This window comes from Salmo salar, chromosome 17 (assembly GCF_965601325.2).
Source record: "Salmo salar chromosome 17, fSalSal1, whole genome shotgun sequence".
Lineage (NCBI taxonomy): Eukaryota > Metazoa > Chordata > Actinopteri > Salmoniformes > Salmonidae > Salmo > Salmo salar.
This window is the reverse complement of record NC_138307.1, coordinates 51,560,632-51,586,978: the sequence shown is the minus strand read 5'-3', so window position 1 is coordinate 51,586,978 and position 26,347 is coordinate 51,560,632. Positions and strand designations below refer to the sequence as shown.

The following is a 26,347-nucleotide window of genomic DNA, read 5'->3' as shown; positions in this document are numbered from 1 at the left end:
ATCCATGACAGCAAAAATAAATATGAGGCAGGCTATTTGAGCCAAGCTAACTTGAAGCTGTTAAGTGAGGTGAATTACAATGTGAGTAACCAGGTGAGTTAGAAGGTGTGTTTACCTGTCGAGGTGACTCGGGGCCTGAGGCCAGAAGTCCAGTGCTGTTCCTCCTGAAGATGCCGTCCAGCCCTGCTGCTGCTTTGGTCACCTTACTGGGCTTCCCTCCTCCTCCGTACGCACTGGGGCTCCTCCTCTTTCTCCCATCCACCCCTCCTCCGTAGGCCAGGGGGCTGGGTGGAGGCAGGGGGCTGGGGTGGTCCGTAGTGAGGGAGTAGGGTGTGGTGGTGGTTGGGTCAGGGTTGGAGTACCAGTCCTCGGCCCTGACCCCCACCTCACTGGCACTGTGTCCTAAGGTCTTTCTCCTACCACTAAGGGGGGGCACGCCAGAGCTGAGCACGGGGGTGGGAGTCAGAGTGTGGTAGCTTCTGTTGTTGTTCCCCCTGAGAGTGTCAGAACTAGGTGGAAGGGTGGTCCTCCTCTTCTTGGCCGCGCCACCAGTGGCCCCTGGGGGCCTGATGGGTTTGGTGGAAGTGCCGTTACGGGGTTTCCCTAGGGTGGAGATAGGGGCCAGGGGCTGGGAGGGGTCCCTGATGCCAAACAACCCTGTTGCTGATGCATTCTGGGGGAAGGCTGTGGAGTAGGATCCAAAGGAGAAGGCTCCGTTGGTGGAGGAAGGGAAGGAGGGGGAGGAAAGGGGGGGAGGAGGGGTGAGAGAGCTGGGGGAGGGAGGGCTCTCAGCAGCCAGGGGCACCTTTCTGTAACACAACAGACGACAGAGACAGGCAGAGGCAGCGCGTTAGGAAAACCAGAGCCATAATGAAATACTGACCTGTAGATTTACAGGGGTTCAGATACATTTCTGTCTAGAAAATGAGCTGGCTGCTGATGTCCTATGCCAGAGCCTCAGCAGATCCAGGACATACTAACATCTGCCATTCCACACCTATTAATAGTGTCTATGAGTCTCTGTGTGTCTTCCCTAGACAGCTGAACCCACTTTCTCCACAGAGCATCTCAGAAGTCTAAAGCTGGATGTAAATACATTGGAGTTGGTCCCAGAGCCCCAGAACACGGGCCGACAAATAATTTATACTGGTACAACAATACATGCACTTTCCTCACCTCCACATCTGAGCGTTGACATGTTTCTCCACCATGCAGTGTAACGCCAGCCTCATCCTGTCCCACCGCCGGTCAAACACATAGTGACCACGCCCCATCAGCCTGCTGCTGAATGCACAGCACTGAAACACGGAGGGAGGGGTTAACACAGTCGGAGAAAAGAGATCAAATCAGCCTGTATGGATGGCTTCAAGCTAGGGGTGTAACGGTTCACCAAACCCATGGTTCGGTACGTATTGAGGTTTTGGGGTCGTGGTTCGGTTTCGGGACAGCGGGAAGATTAAAATGCCATTCACAATGTTCAGCATTCACAATGTTCCTGGCATTGTCTGTCGTGACAGGATTGTTATGTTGGGCCTCAAGTTTCCACTCTGATGCTGCGTTTGTAACCATGCGGGAGGTAGGAATTTACCAGTTGGATGCATTCATGTGATTTGAACTCATTGAGAAACGCAGATTGGCTAATGGCTAAACTAAAAGTACAGATATTATACAGTTATACAGTTCAAAATCCACATTAATAGATTGCTTTTTATAAATAATGTTTAGTTGTTGCATTGAACTGCTGAAAATGCTGTTAGCGGCCATTTCCTTAGTAGGTGGCGTCAAAGGTCAGTATGTGGGCGAAGTGGGAGCTCAGGAGTTTCCCACTAGTAATTACCAGTTGGAGGGCCGTTCGAGTGGCAAATTCCCACTTCCCTCTTGGTAACGAATGCACCATGATACTGCATCCTTCAGTGCCAGATGCGCACTTGTGACACTCATAAAGGGGGCGTTTCTGAAGCATCTTCCACTTGGGGGTAACGCGATGAGCTGTTACTGTTTTAGTAAGTGCCAATTCATTGAAAACTTTGGCTTTTGTATGCTTATATAGAGCAGATACTACCTGTTAGCTGAAATGGGTGCAAGAGGGAAGTTTGTAACGTGGCTCGAGCACTTTCACAACCATCTATTCTCAACCACCGAGAATAGGCACATATCCGCGGCTATAAACCAAAGACTGTAAAAAAAAATATAAACATAGCCTACCTATCGCTCTTGTAAATTGTTTGGTCAGGTCAGAATCAGCTGCCAAGGGCTGCTTGCATGCGGTATACTGAGGTGATGTCAACATATTTGAGGTGTTGGCAGCTGCATAGGCTGTTCTCGTTGAGCATGGCGACATACTGCTAACGTTTTACCCACAACTCTATCTCCATCGCTGTTGTAATCTACTAGGAAGCCAAAATGTTCCCAAACGGGAGATTAAAACAATGGAGGATCCTCCAATTGTGGTTTATCGACCCCACCATAGAACTAGTTCCCGGCTACGCCTCAGAAAAGAGCACTTTCAAATGCCCCAATTAAGACTTTAATTTTGATTAACGTGCGCATAGCTTGTTTTAACGGAATAGCCTGAAATGTTATTTTTTCAGTTAAGATTTACTCAAGAGGTGTAGACCTGTAAACGCAGCATACGTATCATATCTTCCGGCGCCGACAGAGATGGCCGCCTCGCTTCACGTTCTTAGGAAACTATGCATTATTTAGTTTTTTTATGTATGATTTCTTACATTGTTACCCCAGGAAATCTTAAGTTTGATTACATACAGCAGGGAGGAACATAAGAGCAACGTCAACTTACCAACATTACGACCAGGAATAAGACTTTCCCGAAGCGGATCCTCTGTTTGGACCACCACCCAGGACAATGGATCGGATCCCAGTAGGCGACCCAAAACAACGGCGCCGCAGGAGGGGCAGAAGAAGCGGTCTTCTGGTCTGGCTCCGTAGACGGGCACATCGCGCACCGCTCCCGAGTTTACTACTCGCCAACGTCCAGTCTCTTGACAACAAGGTAGACGAAATCCGAGCAAGGGTTGCCTTCCAGAGACATCAGAGATTGTAACGTTCTTTGTTTCACGGAAACGTGGCTCACTCGAGACAGGCTATCGGAGTCGGTACAGCCACCTGGTTTCTTCATACATCGCGCCGACAGAAACAAACATCTCTCTGGTAAGAAGAAGGGCGGGGGTGTATGCCTTATGATTAACGAGACGTGGTGTGATCATAACAACATACAGGAACTCAAGTCCTTTTGCTCACCTGACCTAGAAATCCTTAGAATCAAATGTCGACCGCATTATCTACCAAGAGAATTCTCTTCGATTATAATCACAGCCGTATGTATGCCCCCCCCCCAAGCAGACACATTGACGGCCCTGAATGAACTTAATTGGACTCTATGTAAACTGGAAACCACATATCCTGAGGCTGCATTCATTGTAGCTGGGGATTTTAACAAGGCTAATCTGAAAACAAGACTCCCTAAATTTTATCAGCGTATCGAATGCGCTACCCGGGCGGAAAAAATCCTGGACCATTGTTACTCTAACTTCCGTGACGCATACAAAGCCCTGCCCCGCCCTCCTTTCGGAAAATCTGACCACGACTCCATTTTGTTGCTCCCAGCCTATAGACAGAAACTAAAACAGGAAATGCCCATGCTCAGGTCTGTTCAACGCTGGTCCGGCCAATCTGATTCCACGCTTCAAGACTGCTTCGATCACGTGGACTGGGATATGTTCTGCATAGCGTCGGACAATAACATTGATGAATACGCTGATTCGGTGAGCGAGTTTATTAGCAAGTGCATCGGTGATGTTGTACCCACAGCAACTATTAAAACCTTCCCCAACCCATCTGGACAAGAGTAATACCTATGTAAGAATGCTGTTCATCGACTACAGCTTAGCATTTAACGCCATAGTACCCTCCAAACTCGTCATTAAGCTCGAGACCCTGGGTCTCGACCCCGCCCTGTGCAACTGGGTCCTGGACTTCCTGACAGGCCGCCCCCAGGTGGTGAGGGTAGGAAACAACATCTCCACCCCGCTGATCCTCAACACTGGGGGCCCACAAGGGTGCGTTCTCAGCCCTCTCCTGTACTCCCTGTTCACCCATGACTGCGTGGCCATGCACGCCTCTAACTCAATCATCAAGTTTGCAGATGACACTACAGTGGTAGGCTTGATTACCAACAACGACGAGACAGCCTACAGGGAGGAGGTGAGAGCCCTCAGAGTGTGGTGTCAGGAAAATAACCTCACACTCAACGTCAAGATGATCGTGGACTTCAGGAAACAGCAGAGGGAGCACCCCCCTATCCACATCGACGGGACAGTAGTGGAGAGGGTGGAAAGTTTTAAGTTCCTCGGCGTACACATCACGGACAAACTGAAATGGTCCACCCACACAGACAGTGTGGTGAAGAAGGCACAACACGCCTCTTCAACCTCAGGAGGCTGAAGAAATTCGGCTTGTCACCAAAAACACTCAAACTTTTACAGATGCACAATCGAGTGCATCCTGTCGGGCTGGATCACCGCCTGGTACGGCAACTGCTCCACCCACAACCGTAAGGCTCTCCAGAGGGTAGTAAGGTCTGCACAACGCATCACCGGGGCAAACTACCTGCTCTCCAGGACACCTACACCACCCGATGTCACAGGAAGGCCAAAAAAATCATCAAGGACAACAACCACCCGAGCCACTGCCTGTTCACCCTGCTATCATCCAGAAGGCGAGGTCAGTACAGGTGCATCAAAGCTGGGACCGAGAGACTGAAAAACAGCTTCTATCTCAAGGCCATCAGACTGTTAAACAGCCATCACTAACATTGAGTGGCTGCTGCCAACATACTGACTCAAATCTCTAGCCACTTTAATAATAAAAAATGTGACGTAATAAATGTATCACTAGTCACTTTAAACAATGACACTTTATATAATGTTTACATACCCTACATTACTCATCTCATATGGATATACTGTACTCTATACCATCTACTGCATCTTGCCTATGCCGTTCGGGCCATGACTCATTCATATATTTGTATGTACATATTCTTATTCGTTCATTTACACTTGTGTGTATAAGGTAGTTGTTGTGAAATTGTTAGATTACTTGTTAGATATTTCTGCATGGTCGGGACTAGAAGCACAAGCATTTCGCTACACTCGCATTAACATCTGCTAACCATGTGTATGTGACAAATAACATTTGATTTGATAGCCTATAGGTTTAGTGTTTATATTTTGTAATATTTGTATGTATTCATTCGTGTTCACAGTGCGGACTGAACTGAGGTCTCCGTACCGAACAGTTCAGTACAAATATGTGTATCGTTACACCCCTAGTTTTTTACATTTTTAAATGTAACCTTTATTTAACTAGGCAAGTCGGTTAAGAACAAATTCTTATTTACAATGACGGCCTACCCCGGCCAAACCCAGACGACGCTGGGCCAATTGTGTGCCGCCGTACGGGACTCCCAATCACGGCCGGTTGTGATACAGCCTGGATTGGAACCAGGGACCGTAGTGACGCCTCTTGCACTGGGATGCAGTGCCTTAGACCACTGCGCCACTCAGTACGGTGACATGGCAATAGCTCCGCAGTCATTACTAAGGCATAGCTCTATAGCATTGTCATCAGGCAGGCCGGCTGAGGTTTCAAAGAGTGTGTGTGTGGGGGGGGGGGGGTCACATCACAATAAATTGACTCATTTTGCTCGATAACGATAAATACACAGTCACTTTCCATTAGCGGCAGGGGACTAGACTGGCTTTGCCAGTGCCAAGACAGACATGAAAGTTAGCTACAATATCTCATCTAACATGTTCAGTGAATGCATGAGGGATATTTTGACGTGCAACCTGTCAAAATAGGATCCAGAATGATCCGATTTCTTCTTGGCTTTTTATAGATTCATTTGCCTGCATCTTTTTTTTTGGTGCATATTGGCCTAGGCAATATGATACATAAATTCACCACCTGAGGAAGTAGGAACTCAAAACACATATTGCTAACCCTAAATATATGATATTGTTGCTGGATAGCCATGTAATTGATCTAACAGTAAATGTAATGCCTCAACAAAAACTTTCCATTGGTAGGCATCAATAGACTTGATGTATACTTGATGTATTGACTGCAAATGGCCCGTTACGGTCAGCCCATCATCTCAATTCCATATTCGGTCTGTAAATTGGTGTTATTTCCTCAATATTGAGAGCCGAGGATAAAATATACTCACATAAACCTGAGACTGTCCAATTTTTAACAGTAAAAATACGTTTTAAAAACGTCGTTTTCCCCCAAAATTACATTTTGAAATGTTGATCAATGGTTGTAAGCCTGTACTTACCAGAATGCATCTGTCCATTCACTTGGTGCGCAAAGTGGGGAAAGGGAGCGAGACCTAGTAGCGAAACAGGGACTAGGAAGATAATGTGCTTTCTGCAATGAAAGTACAGTAACGGACATTACTGTTGACAAAATAATGGTTTTAGAACAAAAACATCTATAGGAACGTTATGTAGCATATTCACCGAAAATTACAGATTTACCGAAGCGTTTTGGTAAGAGGGCAATGTCCGTGTCGGTAGTTTTCGGTTTATCTTCCTAGCTCTAGGGTAGGGGCGTAGGGTTGATTTCAGTCTGGGTGTTTTATAAAGGATTTACAAGTCGTTTATTAGTTTACAGATATTTTAGAAGCAGCTGAAATTTAGCAATTACTTACACACCCTTCGTACAAATTATACATATTTTTGCGCATAGCTACCTTAATGTTAAATATTGGGTAGACAAGGCATTTAACCTACATTTCTCCTGTAAGTGACCCTGGATAAGAGCGTATGTTAATTGACTAAAGGTACGGGTACATACCGCCAGCGGTCGAGGGTGGTGAGGGGAGTAGTGGCAGGACGGTCGGTCTCCGTCTACGTCTCTGTCAGGGTCCTCTGGTGTTCCTGGGTCGCCCTCATAACTGGACAAACGACCGTCCCGGTCCTCTCCTGCCCTCTGCCAGACAGGGGCTGGGGGGTCCTGGGTTGAGGCTGGGGGGACGGGGGTGGAGGATAGGACAGCAGCGCCCCCACCACCTGGTACCCTGCACACAGAGGGGGAGAGCGAAAAAGAAAGAGGAGAAAAAGTGAAAGGTAGAAAATGTTTCGAACTTGACACTAACATGACCTACAAAAAGAACAAGTGTCAAAATCGCCTTGTTTCACTTGGATTCTGATTCTGCTATCAACAGTAGTTTACATCACCCCCTAGTGGTGTGAGTTTGAACTGAGTGATTTAAAAAATAATCAAATCAAAGTTAATTGGTTGCGTACACAGATTTGCAGGTGTTATAGCAGGTGCAGCAAAATGCTTATGTTACTAGCTCCAACAGTGCAGTACAATGTCTTGCAAATATGCAACTTTGGTCTAACTTTGGTCTAATATTCCTGAGAAGCAAACACAGCATCTTTATTGAACAAATGTCATAACAAGTATACGATTCCATTGAATGAATAGAAGCTATACATTGACTTTGGCCTCAGTGCTGCCCCCTACCTGGGTATGTGTGCATTAGCCAGCCGCAGTTTGAGAGTGGAGACGGTTCTGCCATTGTGGCAGTGGGGGGGCAGGGTGGAGGGGGTAGTGTCATTGGCAGGGGTGCTCTGACTGCCCCCCTGTGACTCCCTCCTCTGCCCCCCCTCCTTCTCTTTCTCCTTTGCCCCCTCCTTCGCTCTGCCCTTGTGTTCCGCCAGGAGGATATCAAACTCTTTCTGCCTGCCTGGGACGGCCCGTCGGTGGATCAGGGAGTGAGTCTGGAAGACAGACACACAATATAATAACAAAGAGAAGTGGGCACAAGAGGGCAATAAAAACACATTTAAATGAGACTTAAAATGTAGTTTTCCCTGGTATCAAGGAAAATAAAACACATAAGGCAAAATAAAGTAACGCGTACTGATGGTCAGAATTAGCTGTGTAGCCAATGAGATGTGAGGTTAGAGGTCAGTGTGTCTCACCTTGCAGGTGAGTGATCGCGTGCAGGACCGTTTGCTCTCCGGGTCCTGGACTCCACAGTGCTTGTTCGGGTCAAACACCCTCCCTGTAAACACCAGACAGAGAGAGAAAAAAATCAAACCAGGTCATCGCGGCTGATTTCAGAATGTTGTCTTCCAGAGCACCATGAAGTAATCTTTTGCCAATATATCGTGAATGACAGGAGAGAAGTGTCTTACAAAAGTGTGTTATAGGACCTACAGTAGACTGTTGATTGACTGAAATGTCCCAAATTCTCCTGAGAAGTTTCCCCTGAGTTAAACACTTCAATTGTCCCAGTAATCTTCCACATGTAATATCTATAATCTAGCTAGGTAGTCTGAGTTATGGGAGTGGTTGGGAGTATGTGTGTGTTTGGAAGATGAGAGGAGAGTGTATGTGCATGTGTATGTGAGTGTGTGTATGCGGGAGATGAAAAGTGTCTGTGTGTGTGTTACTGCGTGTGTGTTACCGCTTGTGTGGGAGATGAGAAGTGTGTGTCTCTCTCTCAGGAGTATGTGTTTAGGAGATGAGAGTAGATGAGGCCAGTTGGGAGTCCCAAGCGGTGGGAAGGTTTTTAAGGAGCAGACGCCTTGGCAGCAGTAGCTCATGAATTACACTTACTTCTAAATCATAGAGCTGGAGGGACGCACAGAGCAGAGACAACAACATATGGAGAGAGAGAGAGAGAGAGAGAGAGAGAGAGACTGGGAAAGAGACGGGAGAGAGAGAGAGAGAGTCTGGGAAAGAGACGGGAGAGAGAGAGAGAGAGAGACTGGGAAAGAGACGGGAAAGAGAGAGAGAGAGAGACTGGGAAAGAGACGGGAAAGAGAGAGAGAGAGACTGGGAAAGAGACGGGAGAGAGGAGTAAAGGAAGAGAGGAAAGAAAGGAGAAAGGCAAGAGAGACGAGAGGAAGAGAGAGGGGAAAAAGAGAGAGAGGCGGAAGAACAAAGAGATAGGAGAGTTGGAGAGAGAGGTACGAGGGAAGTCTCCTCCACAGTAGAATTAGCAAGGCCCCAGTGCATAGGATTAGTGTTGAGCAACAGCCTCCAATCTCTCCTCTTTCAAAACAGCCCCCACCCATGCCAAGTTCCTAACCCATCATATGAATCTGTTCATGCCCCATCACTCCTATGACTGGGCAGCTTTCAAAGGTTAGGGGAGAGGAACACTTATAAACATAGGCTTTATATTTATACCATGGCCTTTATGGTGCTTAGATAGATATGCACATTACTGGTGGAAGAATTTAAGTTGATACACATTGCATACCAGATAAAAGGTACATTAACACATATGTTCTCTCCGTGTCTGTTCACCTAGGAGGAGGATGAAGTTGGCTGATCTCTGGTCAGTTTTGATCCCTGATTATAATACTGTAGATATAATATATGCTATTTAGCAGACGCTTTTATCCAAAAGCGACTAACATCCTGCATTAATACATTTTCGTATGGGTGGCCTCAGCGGGAATCGAACCCATGATCATTGGCATTGCAAGCACCATTCCACCAACTGAGCCACACAGGCCATTGATAATGATTAAAAGGTAGGATTGGGTGTAGGGTAAACTGATCCTAAATCTGTGGTTAGACTGTGTTCTCACCTGACAGTCTCCTGTGAGGCCTGGGGGTCTTGGTTCCATTCTGCTGTTTCCTGTCCAGGGGGGAGAGGGTTGCAGGGGTCCGAGGGGAGGGAGAGTGGGAGGCGGAGGGTCTGCGGTGGTCCAGGGGGGAGAGGGTAGAGGAGGGCCGTTTGTCCACGGGAGAGCGGGCCGGGCTTGGCCGGCGGTCCACCGAGGAGGGGGGTGTGGAGGAGCAAGGGGTGGTGGGGCCACGACCGTTCACCAGCTTTTCCTGAGACCCCCTGAGGGGAGCTGGAGGGGTCAGAGAGGGTTTGAGGGAGGAGGGAGAGGAGCAGGAGGGGGTGGAAGAAAAGCAGTGGACTCTGACATGTGTTCCGCCCTCTGCATGGCCCAGACACGGCATCTTCTCCAGACTCACTACTGGCAACGACACACTGGAGAGAGAAAGAGGGATGGAGCGACAGATAACGCAAGAGAGAGGGATGAGAGAGAGAGAAAAAGCGAGAGAGAGGGGGGGGGGGTGCTAATTGATTGAGTGGAAAGTTATGGAATTTTTTTAATAAAAATAAATGAATAATAATTCAGAATAATAATAACCATGACGGAGTTCAATGCAGGAAATTCAATGTAGGAAATGTCTGCATGTTCACAAGATTTGGCCAGTGTGTGTACCCACTATGTCTTGCTGCGGACACCCTTGGGAGGGTAGACAGCGAGCGGGGCCTTGTTGAAGCGGGAGTAGTCTCTGGGGACCCTGAAGGGCAGAGGGGGAGTAGGACCCTGGGTGGGGGACACTGCCACATTGGGCTTCACAGAGGCCACTGGACCCCTGGAGGGACTCGGGGAGCCGTGCCGACGCTCTGTGACACACACACACACACACACACACACACACACACACACACACACACACACAGAGAGAGGGTCAGGAGAAATACAGACTGAACATACACAGCGTCAACACAACTGGTAAACACCCAGCATCATGAGAACATCTTAACGCTGTAGATCACGGACTAGTCAGTTATTCACACAATGGATCTGTGATGTTTGCAAGTGATCCATGGCTCCAGACTGCAACCATTTGACTTGGCTGTACGAGTTGAGTTTTATTAGTCGTCGCATCGGTGCGAGCCGCACATTCTACATTGTCACTCACTCAAACGTTCCTCTTTTTTGGGCAGCTAAAAGCACGATTTGGTTAAACAGTGAAGTACATTATACTCATGATTCCTATAATGTAAGTGTCTGCCCTGCTCCTGTTTCACTGGGACCTAATGATGTGATGAGCAAGCCACTTTCCTCTCCAGGAGAAATAAATGTGTTCCGATTGGAAAACATTTCAAAATCTAATTGCAGGAACGACACAGCTTTAGAAGCAACTACTGTTGTCCATGTTGAAGAGAGGAGAGTCTCAGCTTTTTATAGGTATAATTTTGATGTGTTACAGCCTGAATTTAACATGGATTAAACGTAACAAAAATGTACACTGGCCTACATACAATAATACCCCATAATGTCAAAGTGGAATAATATTTTTCAAAATGTTTGCAAATTAATTAAAAGTGAAAAGCTGAAATGTCTTGAGTCAATAAGTATTTAACCCTGTGTTATGGCAAGGCTAAATACGTTCAGGAGTAAATATAATAATAAGTTACATGGACTCACTCTGTGTGCAATAACAGTGTTTAACATGATTTTTGAATGACTACCTCGTCTCTGTACCCCACACATACAGATAATTGTATGGTCCCTCAGTTGAGTAGTGAATTTCAAACACAGATTCAACCACAAAGACCAGGGAGATTTTCCAATGCCTCACAAAAAAAGGGCACCTATTGGTAGATGGGCAAAATTTTTAAAAAGCAGACATTATATATCACTTCGTCTATGGTGAAGTTATTCATTACACTTTGGATGGTGTATCAATACACCCAGTCACTACAACGATACAGGTGTCCTTCCTAACTCAGTTGCCGGAGAGGAAGGAAACCACTCAGGGATTTCACCATGAGGCCAATGGCAACTTTAAAACAGTTACAGAGTCGAATAGCTGTGATAGGAGAAAACTGAGGATGGATCAACAACATCGTAGTTACTCCACAATACTAACCTAAATGACAGACTGAAATGAAGGACACCTGTACAGAATACAAATATTCCAAAATATGCACCCTCTTCGCAACAAGGCACTAAAGTAATACTGCAAAAAATATGGCAAAGCAATTAACTTTTTGTCCTGAATTCAAAGTTATGTTTGGGGCAAATCCAATATAACACATTATTCACAATTTTTTCAAGCATAGTGGTGGCTGCATAATGTTATGGTTATGCTTGTAATTGTTAAGGAGTGAGACGTTTTTCAGGATTAAAAAAAGAAACAGAATGGAGCTAAGCACAGGCAAAATCCTAGAGGAAAACCTGCTTCAGTCTGCTTTCCACCAGACACCCGGAGATGAATGAACCTTTCAGCAGGACAATAACCTAAATCACAAGGCCAAATCGTCACTGGAGTTGCTTACCAAGAAGACAGTGAATGGTCCTGAGTGGCCGAGGTACAGTTTTGACTTAAATATGCTTGAAAATCTATGGCAAGACCTGAAAATGGTTGTCAATTTGACAGGGCGTGAAGGATTTTTTAAAGAAAAATTGGCAAATGTTGCACAATCCATGTGTGGAAAGCTCTTAGAGACTTACCCAGAAAGACTCACAGCTGTAATCGCTGCCAAAGGTGATTCTAACATGTATTGACTCAGGGGGTTGAATACTTATCTAATCAAGATCGTGTTTTATTTTTCATATTTTTTTAAAAACAAATGTTAGAATTTTTCTTCCACGTTGACAGGCTATATTGTTGTAGACAATTAAATCAATTTTAATTCCACTTTGTAACAACAAAAAGTGGAAAAGGTCAAGGGGTGTGAATACTTTCTGAAGGCACTGTATCCCTCTCATTATTACCTTAGGCCTACCATATTTGTAGGTTATTAAAAAAACTACTTAAAACTTTGAGATAGCCTAGAACTCCATTAGATATATTAATTGTTTGAACATGAAATAGCACAGTGGGAGAAATCATCCCCTATTGGAGAGAGAGAAAAATATGAAAAAATTCTGACTGGACATTTAGCGCCGCTTTGGTGACTAGGCCATGTCTACATTGTTCTCTTGCATTCTGTAAATATAAGATATTAATTGAAATAGGCTACAGCAAATAGGAATATAGACAATTTCCTCGGAATGTCACCTATGCACTGCCCTGCTTATCTCTTTAATACGGCCAGTCAAATTGAAATAGGTTAGGTATCGTCTGTCACATTATGATGACGTCACCGTCGACAATGGCTGTCAATCATCCTCGATAGACGATACCATCATAATATCGCCCAACCCTAGTTACAAGTGCATCCTTAAAAGCTGCCTTGGTTTAAACTCCTTCTCTTTTACAGAAAGTGAACAGCTCAATTGATAGCAACAGAGTTACACACTGTAGGTCTACTAGATTACTTCCCTAGCAAAGTACATTTTTTTACTCTTAGTCTATAGAAATTCTGAATATCAGAGGCAAACCGAAGATATTCCCATACGCAAGAGTCTCGTCTTTCTCGTGCATTTTGTGGCTCGTTTCTAGCATCAGAGGAAAGCGCTGTTAAAGATCAGTTTTGTCTTCTTCAAAATCTTAAACTAACAAGGGGTAGGCTTTTTGCAATTTTCTTTAACAAAAAGTAGGCTATGGTATACCCTCACATAGACCTGCCCCCTCAATGGTTTTAACTTAACATACCAAGCCCTTCACGGACACAGAGGTATTGAAGGAACTGTCCGACAAATCTAAACATAGCGTATAATTGTCGGCCAAACAGGTAGGCCTACCTCTTATTTCTTAAATAGGAAGAAATAGGCTCCAACACAAAGCCTTCGTTGTTAGTTAATTAGTGAAATGTTTTTTTTTTAAATAATTACTCAAATTAGCGTAATTTCAGCACCATGTGCTTTCCACCTCCCGATTGATTGCACAGCAGCTGCCGCTTCCCATTTCAGCACCACAAAGCAGTCATGGAAGTTACTCGACACTGGCTTATTGTGAGGTCAATTACGTTGATAAAAAGCCTCATCATGGGCAATGAAACATGTAGTTTCGCGGCCTTTGGAAAGGCAAATATCAAGTGTGACGAATAGGAGCCCGGAACAAAGCAAAAAAAGTTACCCCCACCCCCAGTAATTTTCTAACTGTCCCTTAATGCATATAAAGATGTAGGCAAATTCATCTCCATAAAACAAAAATAAACATCTGGAGCCCTATTTTGACAGTAAAATATAACAATATCCTAATTGTCAACCCAAAATCCATGACAATCACTGGATTAGGTTGCACATCAAAATATCTTGAATCATGCATTCCTGCTTGGACATGTTGAATGAAACAACTTATTTATTGAATAGTAGTAGCCTATTACACGTATTAATAAAGCACTGGGATTGACTTGATAAGATTACTATAAAAATATACAGTACCAGTCAAAGGTTTAGACACCTACTCATTCAATGTTTTTTTTTTTACTATTTTCTACATTGTAGAATAATAGTAAAGGCATAAACACTATGAAATAACACATATGGAATCATGTACTAACCAAAAAAAAGTGTTAACTAGTATGGGCTATGTGGGACGCTAGCATCCCACCCACGGTACAGCCAGTGAAATAGCAGGGCGGCAAATTCAAAACAACAAAAATCTCATAATTCAAATTTCTCAAACATACAAGTATTATACACCATTTTAAAGATAAGATTCTCCTTAATCTAACCACAGTGTCCGATTTCAAAAAGGCTTTACGGCGAAACCAAAACATTAGATTATGTTAGGACATCACCTTGACAAGAAAAACCACACAGCCATTTTCCAAGCAAGGAGAGGCGTCACAAAAACCAGAAATACAGCTAAAATGAATCACTAACCTTTGATGATCTTCATCAGATGACACTCCCAGGACTCAATGTTACAAAATACATGTATGTTTTGTTCGATAAAGTTCATATTTATATCCATAAACCCCATTTTACATTGGCGCGTGATGTTCAGAAAATGTATTCCCACCAAAACTTTCGGTGAATGAGCACATCAATTTACAAAAACACTCATCATAAACGTTGATAAACTTTACAACAGTTATTGAAAGAATTATAGATATACTACTCCTTAATGCAACCGCTATGTCAGATTTTAAAATAGCTTTCCGCGAAAGCACATTTTTCAATATTCTGAGTACAGAGCTCAGCCATCAAAGCAAGCTATTCAGTTACCCGCCAAGTTCTGGAGTCAACTAAACTCAGAATTAGTATTATAAATCTTCCCTTACCTTTGCTGATCTTCGTCGGAATGCACTCCCAGGACTTCCACAAGAAATGTTCTTTTTGTTCGAAATACTCCATATTTATGTCCAAATACCTCCGTTTTGTTTGCGCGTTCAGGTCACTAATCCAAAGGCATAACGCGAGAGCGCAGAACCAGAGACAAAAAGTGAAATAATTCCATTACCGTTCATAGAAACATGTCAAACGATGTTTACAATCAATCCTTAGGGTCTTTTTAACATAAAACGTTGATAATATTCCAACTGGACAATAGCGTATTCATTACAGAGGGAAAAAAAAGGAGAGGTGCGCCAACGTGCCCACACAGTAAACAACTCACTGGTCCCAGGCAGTCCACTGATTGACTGAGCTCTTATTCTCTGCCCAGTAACAGTAGACGGATGAAACAAGTTTCTTAAGGCTGTTGACAGCCAATGGAAGCCTTGGAAAGTGCAAAATGACCCCACAGACACTGTAGTTTGAATAGGGATTAGATAGAACTACAAGTCACTTCCTGGTTGGATTTCTTCTCAGGTTTTTGCCTGCCATATGAGTTCTGTTATACTCACAGACATCATTCAAACAGTTCTAGAAACTTCAGAGTGTTTTCTATCCAAATCTACTAATAATATGCATATCCTACGTTCTGAGCCCGAGTAGTAGGCAGTTTAATTTGAGCACGTCATTCATCCGAATTTCCAAATACTGCCCCGTCACTAAAAAGTTAACCAATATATTTTAAATTCTTCAAAGTAGCCACCCTTTGCCTTGACAGCTTTGCACACTCTTGGCACTCTCAAAACCAGCTTCACCTGGAATGCTTTTCCAACAGTCTTGAAGGAGATCCCACATATGCTGAACACTTGTTGGCTGCTTTTCCTTCACTCTGCGGTCCAACTCATCCAAAACCATCTAAATTGGGTTGAGGTCGGAGGATTGTGGAGGCCAGGTCATCTGATATGCACTCCATCACTCTCCTTCTTGGTCAAATAGCCCTTACACAGCCTGGAGGTATGTTGGGTCATTGTGCTGTTGAAAAACAAATGATAGTCCCACTAAGCGTAAACCAGATGGGATGGTGTATTGCTGCAGAATACTGTGGTAGCCATGCTGGTTAAGTGTGCCTTGAATTCTAAATAAATCACGGACAGAGTCACCAGCACCACCACACCATCACACCTCCTCCTCCATGCTTCACGGTGGGAACCACACATGCGGAGATCATCCATTCACCTACTCTGCATCTCACAAAGACACAGCGGTTGGAACCAAAAATCTCAAATTTGGACTCATCAGACAAAGGACAGATTTCCATCGGTCGAATGTCCATTGCTCAAGTTTCTTGGCCCAAGCGAGCCTCTTCTTCTTATTGGTGTCCTTTAGTAGTGGTTTCTTTGCAGCAATTCGACCATGAAGGCCTGATTCACGCAGTCTCCTCTGAACAGTTGATGTTGAGATGTGTCTGCTACTTGAACTCTGTGAAGCATTTATTTGGGCTGCAATTTCTGAGGCTGGTAACTCTAATGAACTTATCCTCTGCCGCAGAGGTAACTCTGGGGCTTCCTTTCCTGTGGAGGTCCTCACGAGAGCCAGTTTCATCATAGCGCTTGATGGTTTTTGCGACTGCACTTGAAGAAACTTTCAAAGTTCTTGACATTTTTAGTATTGACTGACCTTCATGTCTTAAAATAATGATGGACTGTCATTTCTCTTTGCTTATTTGAGCTGTTGTTGCCATAATATGGACTTGATCTTTTACCAAATAGGATTATCTTCTGTATACCACCACTACCTTGTAAAAACACAGCTGATTGGCTCAAACGCATTCAGGAAAGAAATTCCACAAATTAACTTTTAACATGGCACACCTGTTAATTGAAATGCATTCCAGGTGACTAACTCATGAAGCTGGTTGAGAAAATGCCAAGAGTGTGCAAAGCTGTCATCAAGGCAAAGGGTGGCTACTTTGAAGAATCTCAAATATAAAATAGCTTTTTCATTGTTACTACATTATTCCATATGTGTAATTTCATAGTTTTGATGTCTTCACTATTATTCTACAATGTAGAAAATAGTACAAATAAGGAAAAAACCTGGAATGAGTAGGTGTGTCCAAACTTTTGACCGGTACTGTACAGTCGTGGTCAAAAGTTTTGAGAATGACACAAATATTCATTTCCACAAAGTTTGCTGCTTCAGTGTCTTTAGATATTTTTGTCAGCTGTTACTATGGAATACTGAAGTATAATTACAAGCATTTCATAAGTGTCAAAGGCTTTTATTGATGCAAAGAGTCAATATTTGCAGTGTTGACCCTTCTTTTTCAAGACCTCTGCAATCCGCCCTGGCATGCTGTCAATTAACTTCTAGGCCACATCCTGACTGATGGCAGCCCATTCTTGCATAATCAACGCTTGGAGTTTGTCAGAATTTGTGCATTTTTGTTTGTTCACCCGCCTCTTGAAGATTGAACACAAGTTCTCAATGGGATTAAGGTCTGGGGAGTTTCCTGGCCATGGACCCAAAATATCAATGTTTTGATCCCCGAGCCACTTAGTTATCACTTTTGCCTTATGGCAAGGTGCTCCGTCATGCTGGAAAAGGCCTGGTTCATCACCAAACTGTTCCTGGATGGTTGAGAGAAGTTGCTCTCGGAGGATGTGTTGGTACCATTCTTTATTCATGGCTGTGTTCTTAGGCAAAATTGTGAGTGATCCCACTCCCTTGGCTGAGAAGCAACCCCACACATGAATGGTCTCAGGATGCTTTACTGTTGGCATGACACAGGACTGATGGTAGCGCTCACCGTGTCTTCTCCGGACAAGCTTTTTTCCGGATGCCCCAAACAATTGGAAAGGGGATTCATCAGAGAAAATGGCTTTACCCCAGTCCTCAGCAGTCCAATCCCTGTACCCTTTGCAGAATATCAGTCTGTCCCTGATGTTTTTCCTGGAGAGAAGTGGCTTCTTGGCTGCCCTTCTTGACACCAGGCCATCCTCCACAAGTCTTCGCCTCACTGTGCGTGCAGATGCACTCACACCTGCCTGCTGCCATTCCTGAGCAAGCTCTGTACTGGTGGTGCCCTAATCCCACAGCTGAATCAACTTTAGGAGACAGTCCTGGTGCTTGCTGGACTTTCTTGGGCGCCCTGAAGCCTTCTTTACAACAATTGAACCGCTCTCCTTGAAGTTCTTGATGATCCGATAAATGGTTGATTTAGGTGCAATCTTACTGGCAGCAATATTTGCAATAATTGCATGGCAAAGAGGGACTTTGCAATTCATCTGATCACCCTTCATAACATTCTGGAGTATATGCAAATTGCCATCATACAAACTGAGGCAGCAGACTTGGTGAAAATTAATATTTGTGTCATACTCAAAACTTTTGGCAACGACTGTATATTGCGTGACAATTTTTTTTTTTTATGAGTGCGACCGAATCATGAGCTGGTGCCACCAAGTGAAATAGTTAGTCTGAAACGCTGTGATCCATATTGCAGTAGAGTGCATTGGAGAGAGACAGACAGAGGAGAGGATAGAGAAGGAAGGAAGGAAGGAAGGAAGGAAGGAAGGAAGGAAGGAAGGAAGGAAGGAAGGAAGGAAGGAAGGAAGGAAGGAAGGAAGGAAGGAAGGAAGGAAGGAAGGAAGGAAGGAAGGAAGGAAGGAGACTTACGGTTCTGGCTATGCATGTCTTTGGGGGGGGGGGGGGGGTGAGGAGGAGGGTGGGGATGTCCTTTACTCTCTCTGCCTCACTGGGACTCTACTCACCAGACACCTAATCAGGACAGAGGGACATGTCAAAAACACAACACAGCCACACGGGCGCTCCCACACGGTCTCGCACACCCCCCCATCGCACACCCACCCACCACACAAGTGCTCTCGCACACCCACACACACACATACATACATACCCACATGTCACACGTGCTCTCGCACACACTCTCACACACACACCTCATTAAATGCTTATTGTAGACCTACTACTCATGCAGACTGCACAAACATTTGTGTGGAAAGCTTGTGAACTGTGCAGTGGGGATACAATAATGCATTATATCACTGTCAGCAAATAAAACTCTTCATGATTATTCATTTTGGAATCAACATCTTTGTTCTGCCCTGGCAATTTCCTAAATAGACTTGTCCTCGACACCACAGCCATCCTGCCAACTGTCGTCAATCAACTACTGTCTGACAGGCTGTATCACCCACACAGAATCTGTCTCATTGGTCACAGTTTAGTGACTGACAGTGTGAGGAGCCAATAAGATGACAGTGTGTGGGAATGACAAGGAGATTGCCTTACCCTGCCAATGAGTGCTGAAATACCAACAGCTCGTTAGAACAATACGGATGAATGAGCACACAGATTAAACAGGCGTCAAGGCTGTGTGTGTGTGTGTGTGGTGTGTGTGTACACGCCAGGCGGCAGTCGTGTGTGTGTGAGCGTGTAACTGCGTCCGGCGGGCAGGTGTGTGTGCAGGTGAGTAAATAGGCAAGGTAAAGCAGTGGGGGAGCAAGGACCAAAGTCCACCTCATTCAGGTATGTAGTAGCAGCAGTCGTAGTAGTTACACAGCAAGCCATCCAGATTCACACACAGATTAGCTACTTACAACTGTAGTTTAGCGTACATCTAACAATGCACCCAAGTCTAGGTCTTGTGCTTCTGCCCTTCCAAGGTACAAGTTACCACCTTTCATTTTTTATTTAACCTTTCTTTAACTAGGCAAGTCAGTTAAGAACAAATTCTTATTTACAACGACGGCCTACCAAAAGGCAAAAGGCCTCCTGCGGGGACGGGGGACTGGGATTAAAATAAATATATAAATACAATATAAATATAGGACAAAACACGCATCACAACAAGAGAGGCAACACAACACTACATAAAGAGAGACCTAAGACAACAACATAGCAAGGCAAGGCACCTAACACAGATCTAGGGTCAAAATACCCTGTCCTGACCTTAAAAACATGATTAAGGGGTTTTAAAACTATCTGACCCGGTATCAGTGGTTAGTGTTTATCAGTGGTTAGGGGCAACGACTACCTAGTCCCTCAAGCCCATTGCCATGACATTGCCAAGCGAGCGAAACGGTGGCTAGCGTAAGAGCCCTGTGAGGCTAGCAACCACAGGAAGTAGGAAGCTCAGAGTCAGCTTCTCAGAGCTCAGCTGGCTTTGTTTACATCCGCACCGCCAGCGCTAGAGGAAGACACCCACCAGAGAGAGAGAGAGAGAGAGACAAAGAGGGAGGAGAGAGAGAGTGAAGCGCCAAACCCTTCTGCAACAGCCAATACATTTCATAACATGACACACATTACTAAATTACTCTAGACAAGTCAACACTCCACTAAACCACACACACAATCACTGCAGCTGCTTCAACACAACAACGGCCCACACTGGAACCAAAGCAAGCACACAAACAACTAACTGCCTCGCCAACACACTGCACTGCAGTGAGTGCCAGCCCACACATCAAAGTCAGGAAACGAAACTAAGCTGAGAGGACAGAGCCTGCAAGGAGCTCAATTAATCCAGGACCATAAGGGCAGTCACCAGACAACAACAACAACACACACACACACACACTATGAATAACAATCTAGCACACAGACATTCTCAGAATGACACACACCCCACCTCTGAATAACACACAAAAGCTTTTCCGTTAAACTGCTTAATTAGCCTCTGCCGCCAGCTACAGATGTGTCTGTCTGACTCCTGCAGCCTGGCTGGCAGAAAGAGTATTCCTCCATACTCACACACACACACTAGAGCTGGAGGAGCATAGCTGAAAGGCATTGACCCCTGAGCAGACCTGACCTCCTCAGAGCCTGTCAGTGAGCAGCTGTTGTGAGAGGAAGCTTTCCTGTTTCCCCTAACCACAGATCTAAGGTCAGTTTTACATGCGTTATAACCATTTAGTGGTTAGGACAAAGTCTAGGGCCTGTCTGAGAGGACTGCAGCTGGAGGCAGCAACCTGCAGGGGGCAGGAGAGAGCACTCAAGGGGGGCGTGTGTGTGTGTGTGTGTGTGTGTGTGTGTGTGTGTGTGTGTGTGTGTGTGTGTGTGTGTGTGTGTGTGTGTGCATATGCATGTGTGTTTTGCCTGTCTCTTGGCACAGACAGACTCCTCGCTCTAGGACATGTGTAGCCAGCCAGCAGCAGATGTAAGCGCGCTCCGCTCACTGGGGATCAACGAGAACGTAAGTAAACGGACAGACAAGAGCTGGTTTTCAATTATTTTATTTTTTTATCTTTAACTCTGCATTGTTGAAAAAGGACCCGTAAGTAACCATTTCACTGTTAGTCTACACCTGTTGTCTATGAAGCATGTGACAAATAAAATGTGATTTTGATTTGGTCCAGCACTGAGCAATGTTGGGGGGGCTCTTACTATAATGGGTTAGAGTTAGGGTTCTTACTGTAGTGTGTTTGGGTAGTGGGTAGTGTGTAGGGGTTAGGGTTCTTACCGTAGTGGGTGAGGATGCCTTGGGGTTTGACCACTTGGTTGCAGACATGGCAGACGACGAGACAGAAATCCTCCTGGTTGGGAAACTGGCCAAACACGTGCATCTCTACAGGAGACAGAGACGGGAACAGGGACAGGGACAGGGGTGAGCTAGGAGTAGGATCAGAAAGCTGCATTGACATTGATCTAAGGGCTTATTGTTTCCTCCCATGGTTAATGTTTGGGGGGGGTTGAGCTGATCCAATCAAAATGTATCTTCCTACTTACAAACAGGCAACTCACAGAGATCTTACTCATCACTATGTGGACTCTGCATCCCAGGCGGATTGGCAGGTTAGCGTTTTTCGTCGTGAATCTTGCTCTGGAGGCAGCTCTGCAGAGTGCCACAAAGTCATCAAATCCAATTTTAAACTTAACCCTAACCTTAACCACAATGCCTACAACTAACTGACGGGAAAATCGCTCAGAGCTGCCTCCAGGACAAAACTCATGACAATAAACATCAACCTGTGAGAAAACTGAGGATTTGGTTCGTCTTCGCCTTGACCTGGCATGTTCTGTCGACTGGAAGAGATAAGAGGCCAGTCATGCTTGGTGGGTATCTAACTGAGGCGGTACTCATGCTGTCCCGGACTGTCAGGAGATCTTTGGCTGCGTCCCAATTCTCCACAAATGTACACTTTGTGGAGAAAGGTGGAGAATGGGGATGCAGCCTCAGAGCCAATCAAGGTCTCATGGAAGTGAGGACTGAAGCATCACTCTGGCTAACACTAAACATACAATAATGCCTGCTGATTGATTGTATATCTTTGTATTTTAAAATGTGTGTGGCTGTCCTTGTCCATCAGTGTTTTGTTACTCGTCATGTTCTGTGTTTTTTGTGGACCCCAGGAAGAGTAGCTGCTGCTTCTGCAAAAACTAAATGGGGGTCAAAATAAACAAATCAAATCGAGTGGATCTGGTCCAGATAGTTGCTTAGACATAATTGTTAAAGGTTAGGATTGGTGGAGGGTTATTCTGATGCTAGATCAGTGGTTAAGGGCAACCTTGACCTCCATGGTCAAGCCCCTACACGGTGTGGAGCAGACCACTCCGGTAGACTAGCCGCTCTGCTCCAATGAAAATAACACAGCTTTTTTTTTTTTTTTTTACCTTTATTTTACCAGGGAAGACATCTTTTTCAAATGTGCCCTGCACAATACAACACAAATGAACACATTTATATACAGAATACACATACATACATACATACATACATACATACATACATACATACATACATACATACATACATATATATATATACACAAAATACAAAAACACAGTCATTGGAAGTACAAGTAAAACATCACAAATCACTTAGAAAAACAGTTGCATCCCTCCACAAATAAATCCCCAATCAATACTCTAAATTGTACCAGAACATCAAGATGAAATGGATTTTGTTCCAGCAATACGGTACATTAAAACCAAAAGCAGATTTACCTAGCTCGGTGGAGATCCTAGGAACCTCAAGAGTTAACCAATCCTGTGAACAGGTTAGGCAACTCGGGTATCTATACTTCAACAGCAAAGTTAGATAAGATGGAAGTTTATGAAGTAGGACCTTGTAAACAAAAAGAGAGTCATGTAGAAATCTATGGGTCTTTAGTGAAGTCCAGCTACCTTTTGATACAGGATGCAGTTATGAGTATCAAAACTGTCACCTGTAACAAAACGAAGGGCACTATGGTAGATGGCATCCAAAGGTTTAACAGTAGTAGCCGCTGCACAGGGCACAGACAGATTTTTCACCTAGTTGGCTCGGGGATTTGAACCAGCAACCTTTCGGTTACTGGCCCAACGCTTTTAACTTCTAGGCTACCTGCCACCCTATTTATTAACAATGAAAATGCTTTGTATGTACATTTAATTATCCATGTGACTTTGTTAAATACAAGGATGACATTGGAAATTGTTTAATTTAATAAAACAACCAACATTTAAAAAGTAGTGTTTATGACGTTCACCCCATTAAAAAAAAAAAAAAGACACACCTGTAGCCGTCTACGACGGTAGCCTACACACGTTTCACGCTTGTTGATTTTGTCGGCCAATCAAAGCTGCTCTACAGTCAGAGGTTCCAAAATGGAATTAAAATGACAGAATTAAAAGTTAGCTAAATAAGACGGAGTGGGCTACAACAAACAACCAAGAGGTAGGCTGTTGTTCAGTCTGAATCATGGTGTTGCCATTTACTTACAAGGACAAGGAGTGCAGTAATTGTAGCCTCAGTTAGCTAGTTACCTAGCTGGCTAATTTAGCTAGCTAGTTTAGCCATCTTCTGTACATGGATTTGACGCAGTCAAAACAGGCACTGCCATGGCATGACGAATAAGCAGCAGCTAACTGTTACAAGATTGTCTAACACGCGCGGGCCAGCGTGGCTACTTTTTAGTCTCTCTCACACACAGTCCTTCCTCCTACTAAAAACATAAGTAAAAAAAAAAAAAACATGTATTCCGACTATGCAGATATCCGAGAAAAAAAATCCTGATATTATTCTAATAGTGAAATTATTTCAAATGTCCATCCCTAAACCAGAAACAACAAGTATAGTACTTATAAAAGCACTTTTTTTTCATCTGTCTCTGCCAAGACAAATGAGAACAGTGTGTAGCTTACTCCAGCGCTCGCCTGCCAAAACGACAGAAACTGCCAAAACACTGCTGCTAAAACAATCTGTCTTTGGTGAATGAGCGCTACCCAGGCAGAGAGACAAACACACTGTCTGACAGACACCCGCTGAGAAAATAGTATAAAGCGGGGATAACAGTATTATATATATTTGTGCATTGTCAAGTCTCACTTATCCTCTAAACAACATTGTCAGATAATGAATTGAATTACAGACTGCATCAGCTGTTGACATATGTAGTGGAGAGAAGGCATAATGCTGAGTTTACCATATAACTATGGGCATAATCGCTGTCTGGCTCTAATCTCAGAGATGATTAGGCCATTGGACTGTAATGACGTCCCTCAGTCTTCTTCAGCGCCAGTTAGCTATTACTGTCTGCTTGACACATGGTGTGACCTCATCAGCTGATGGTGTGACTGAGTGTGTGTGTGTGTCTCACAACCTGCCTGACTCTTGTCCGGGGAACAGCAACACTGGGAGACTCCATTCTGACTGAGTGAGTGGATCTCCTTACCTTATCCATTAGGGGGTCCAGGGCAAACACAACTGGCCTTAGATCAGTGTCTAAAGGGCAAGTCAATCTTACTCTGTCTCAGTGTGTTGGCCTGGGATCAGCAGTCAGAGCATGTTGGTGATTCCAGTCTGGCTGGGACTGAGAGAGGCTGCTTTGGCACTCACAGTCTGACTGAACTGAAGACAGGGGAGTTAGTACCGAAGTGCACTACACTTGAGTGTAGCTCCTGTCTGTCACTCTGGGTGGCCCACCAACCTATAGTTATCAAATCCCCTCATTTTTACAGTGTAGGTGGAGCCAAGAGCCTCTAGGGCACAAACTCTAGGTAAGCAGGAAGGGAACATACTAATGCGAGCGTGACATTTCTTGCTTGACCAATATCATGCCACTAGATATCAATTCATTTGTAACTAACAAACGCGTACATTCATTATCACACATAAAACACATTTTATCTTCATAATAAACAGTTTTAGGAAATAGGTATGCTGTGATCATCCCTTGGATTAGAAGTTGACAGGCTGTGCCTAGTTGTGTGGCCGGGGTGTTAAAATATGCAAGGACGTTGGCAAGAATACTGGAGTGACAACTGGAGCATCATCAGTCCACAAGAACACGAACAGGGCTCAGGTGACAGACACTACAGCACGTTTTGATCAACCTTACCTTCTTTACGGAGTTTAGTTCCTTCCCAGTTGTTGTACAGCTCTTTCAAGCGGTTTTCGACGACCGAGTCTGGATTTGAATAATATAAAGAAAATAAAAGGTTCATATTAGAGTTCATGTCAGATAGGTCAGTTGGTGGTTGAATAAAACATCAATCTCCCGCACGCCACGCGGAAACGTGTCATTACGTCTAGGTAGATAGCTGGCTCGCAGCTTGTAACGTTAACTGACGAGGTGCCTTGATAAATCAAGCGAACTGTCACCAACAAGCAACGAAAGTTATCCTGGCCAGGCAGCGGTAAACTAACCCATGTTCATTACGAACATATTGAGAATGCATCAGAGAAATGAATACAGAGCGTTTGTAAACATGAGAGTTGTGTCGATTTGTTATGCATTTGGTAACTAACTTAATATTTGGTTGTTATCTCCCAGTTTTGACAGATGCATGGAGGACACGGCTGGCTAACTCAATCTCAGTTCAACAACACTGTTCGCACGTGCCATTTTTATAGAAATGGATGACAAATTTGACGTGCACTTACTGTCAGAATAGTGTAATTTTGCTGCGCTGATAAAAGTTGACCAAGGTTTGCACAGGAACGTATCCGGATTTGGTAGTTGGCGATCCAATGTCGCCATTGCACTTCCTTCTTGTTGCTTGCTTTTTTTCCTCTCCTTCGCAGTAAGCTAAACGAGACGAGCGGAGCACCTGACGTCATCTTCGTCATGTTCCGTCTTCGCTCGGCCTCTGGCGGCAAGGAGTTGAAAGGTTGCAAAGGACGGTGTGCGCCTCTGAAGTTCAGAAGTTCAAACGTTTCTTTTTCTGATACATAAATGACACGTGTGTTGTTTTTTTCCTCAAATTGCATTTCACCCATTGTTTATTTGCTGAAATATATTCCGATGTCTTACATATTAAATATGTTTTAGTTCATGTTTCAGTAATAGTAGAATATATTAGGCTGGCAATAGCCAAAGTACAGCACACTTGACCAATATATGAGCAATATTACAGTATAATACAGT

The 26,347-nt window shown here is 44.3% G+C and overlaps 1 protein-coding gene across 2 annotated transcripts in view; it reads right to left on the bottom strand.

Annotated features, from left to right (window-relative positions):
- The window catches only part of LOC106576087 (ataxin-7-like protein 1), a 29,289-nt gene extending 3,297 nt beyond the window's left edge, over positions 1-25,992 (bottom strand). The window contains exons 1-10 of one of the 2 annotated variants that reach the window (XM_014152973.2): positions 25,864-25,992; positions 25,319-25,387; positions 21,460-21,564; positions 10,300-10,483; positions 9,645-10,057; positions 8,022-8,104; positions 7,561-7,817; positions 6,886-7,108; positions 1,177-1,298; positions 116-809 (exon numbers count right to left, since the gene is read on the bottom strand). In XM_014152973.2, coding sequence (XP_014008448.1) covers positions 116-809; positions 1,177-1,298; positions 6,886-7,108; positions 7,561-7,817; positions 8,022-8,104; positions 9,645-10,057; positions 10,300-10,483; positions 21,460-21,564; positions 25,319-25,387; positions 25,864-25,960 — 2,247 coding nt within the window. In that variant the 5' untranslated portion in view covers positions 25,961-25,992. Of the gene's footprint in view, positions 1-115; positions 810-1,176; positions 1,299-6,885; positions 7,109-7,560; positions 7,818-8,021; positions 8,105-9,644; positions 10,058-10,299; positions 10,484-18,653; positions 18,756-21,459; positions 21,565-25,318; positions 25,388-25,863 lie in introns of those variants that run through there. The other variant, XM_045699724.2, reaches the window with a different exon arrangement.
- Between the last annotated feature and the right edge of the window lie 355 nt (positions 25,993-26,347).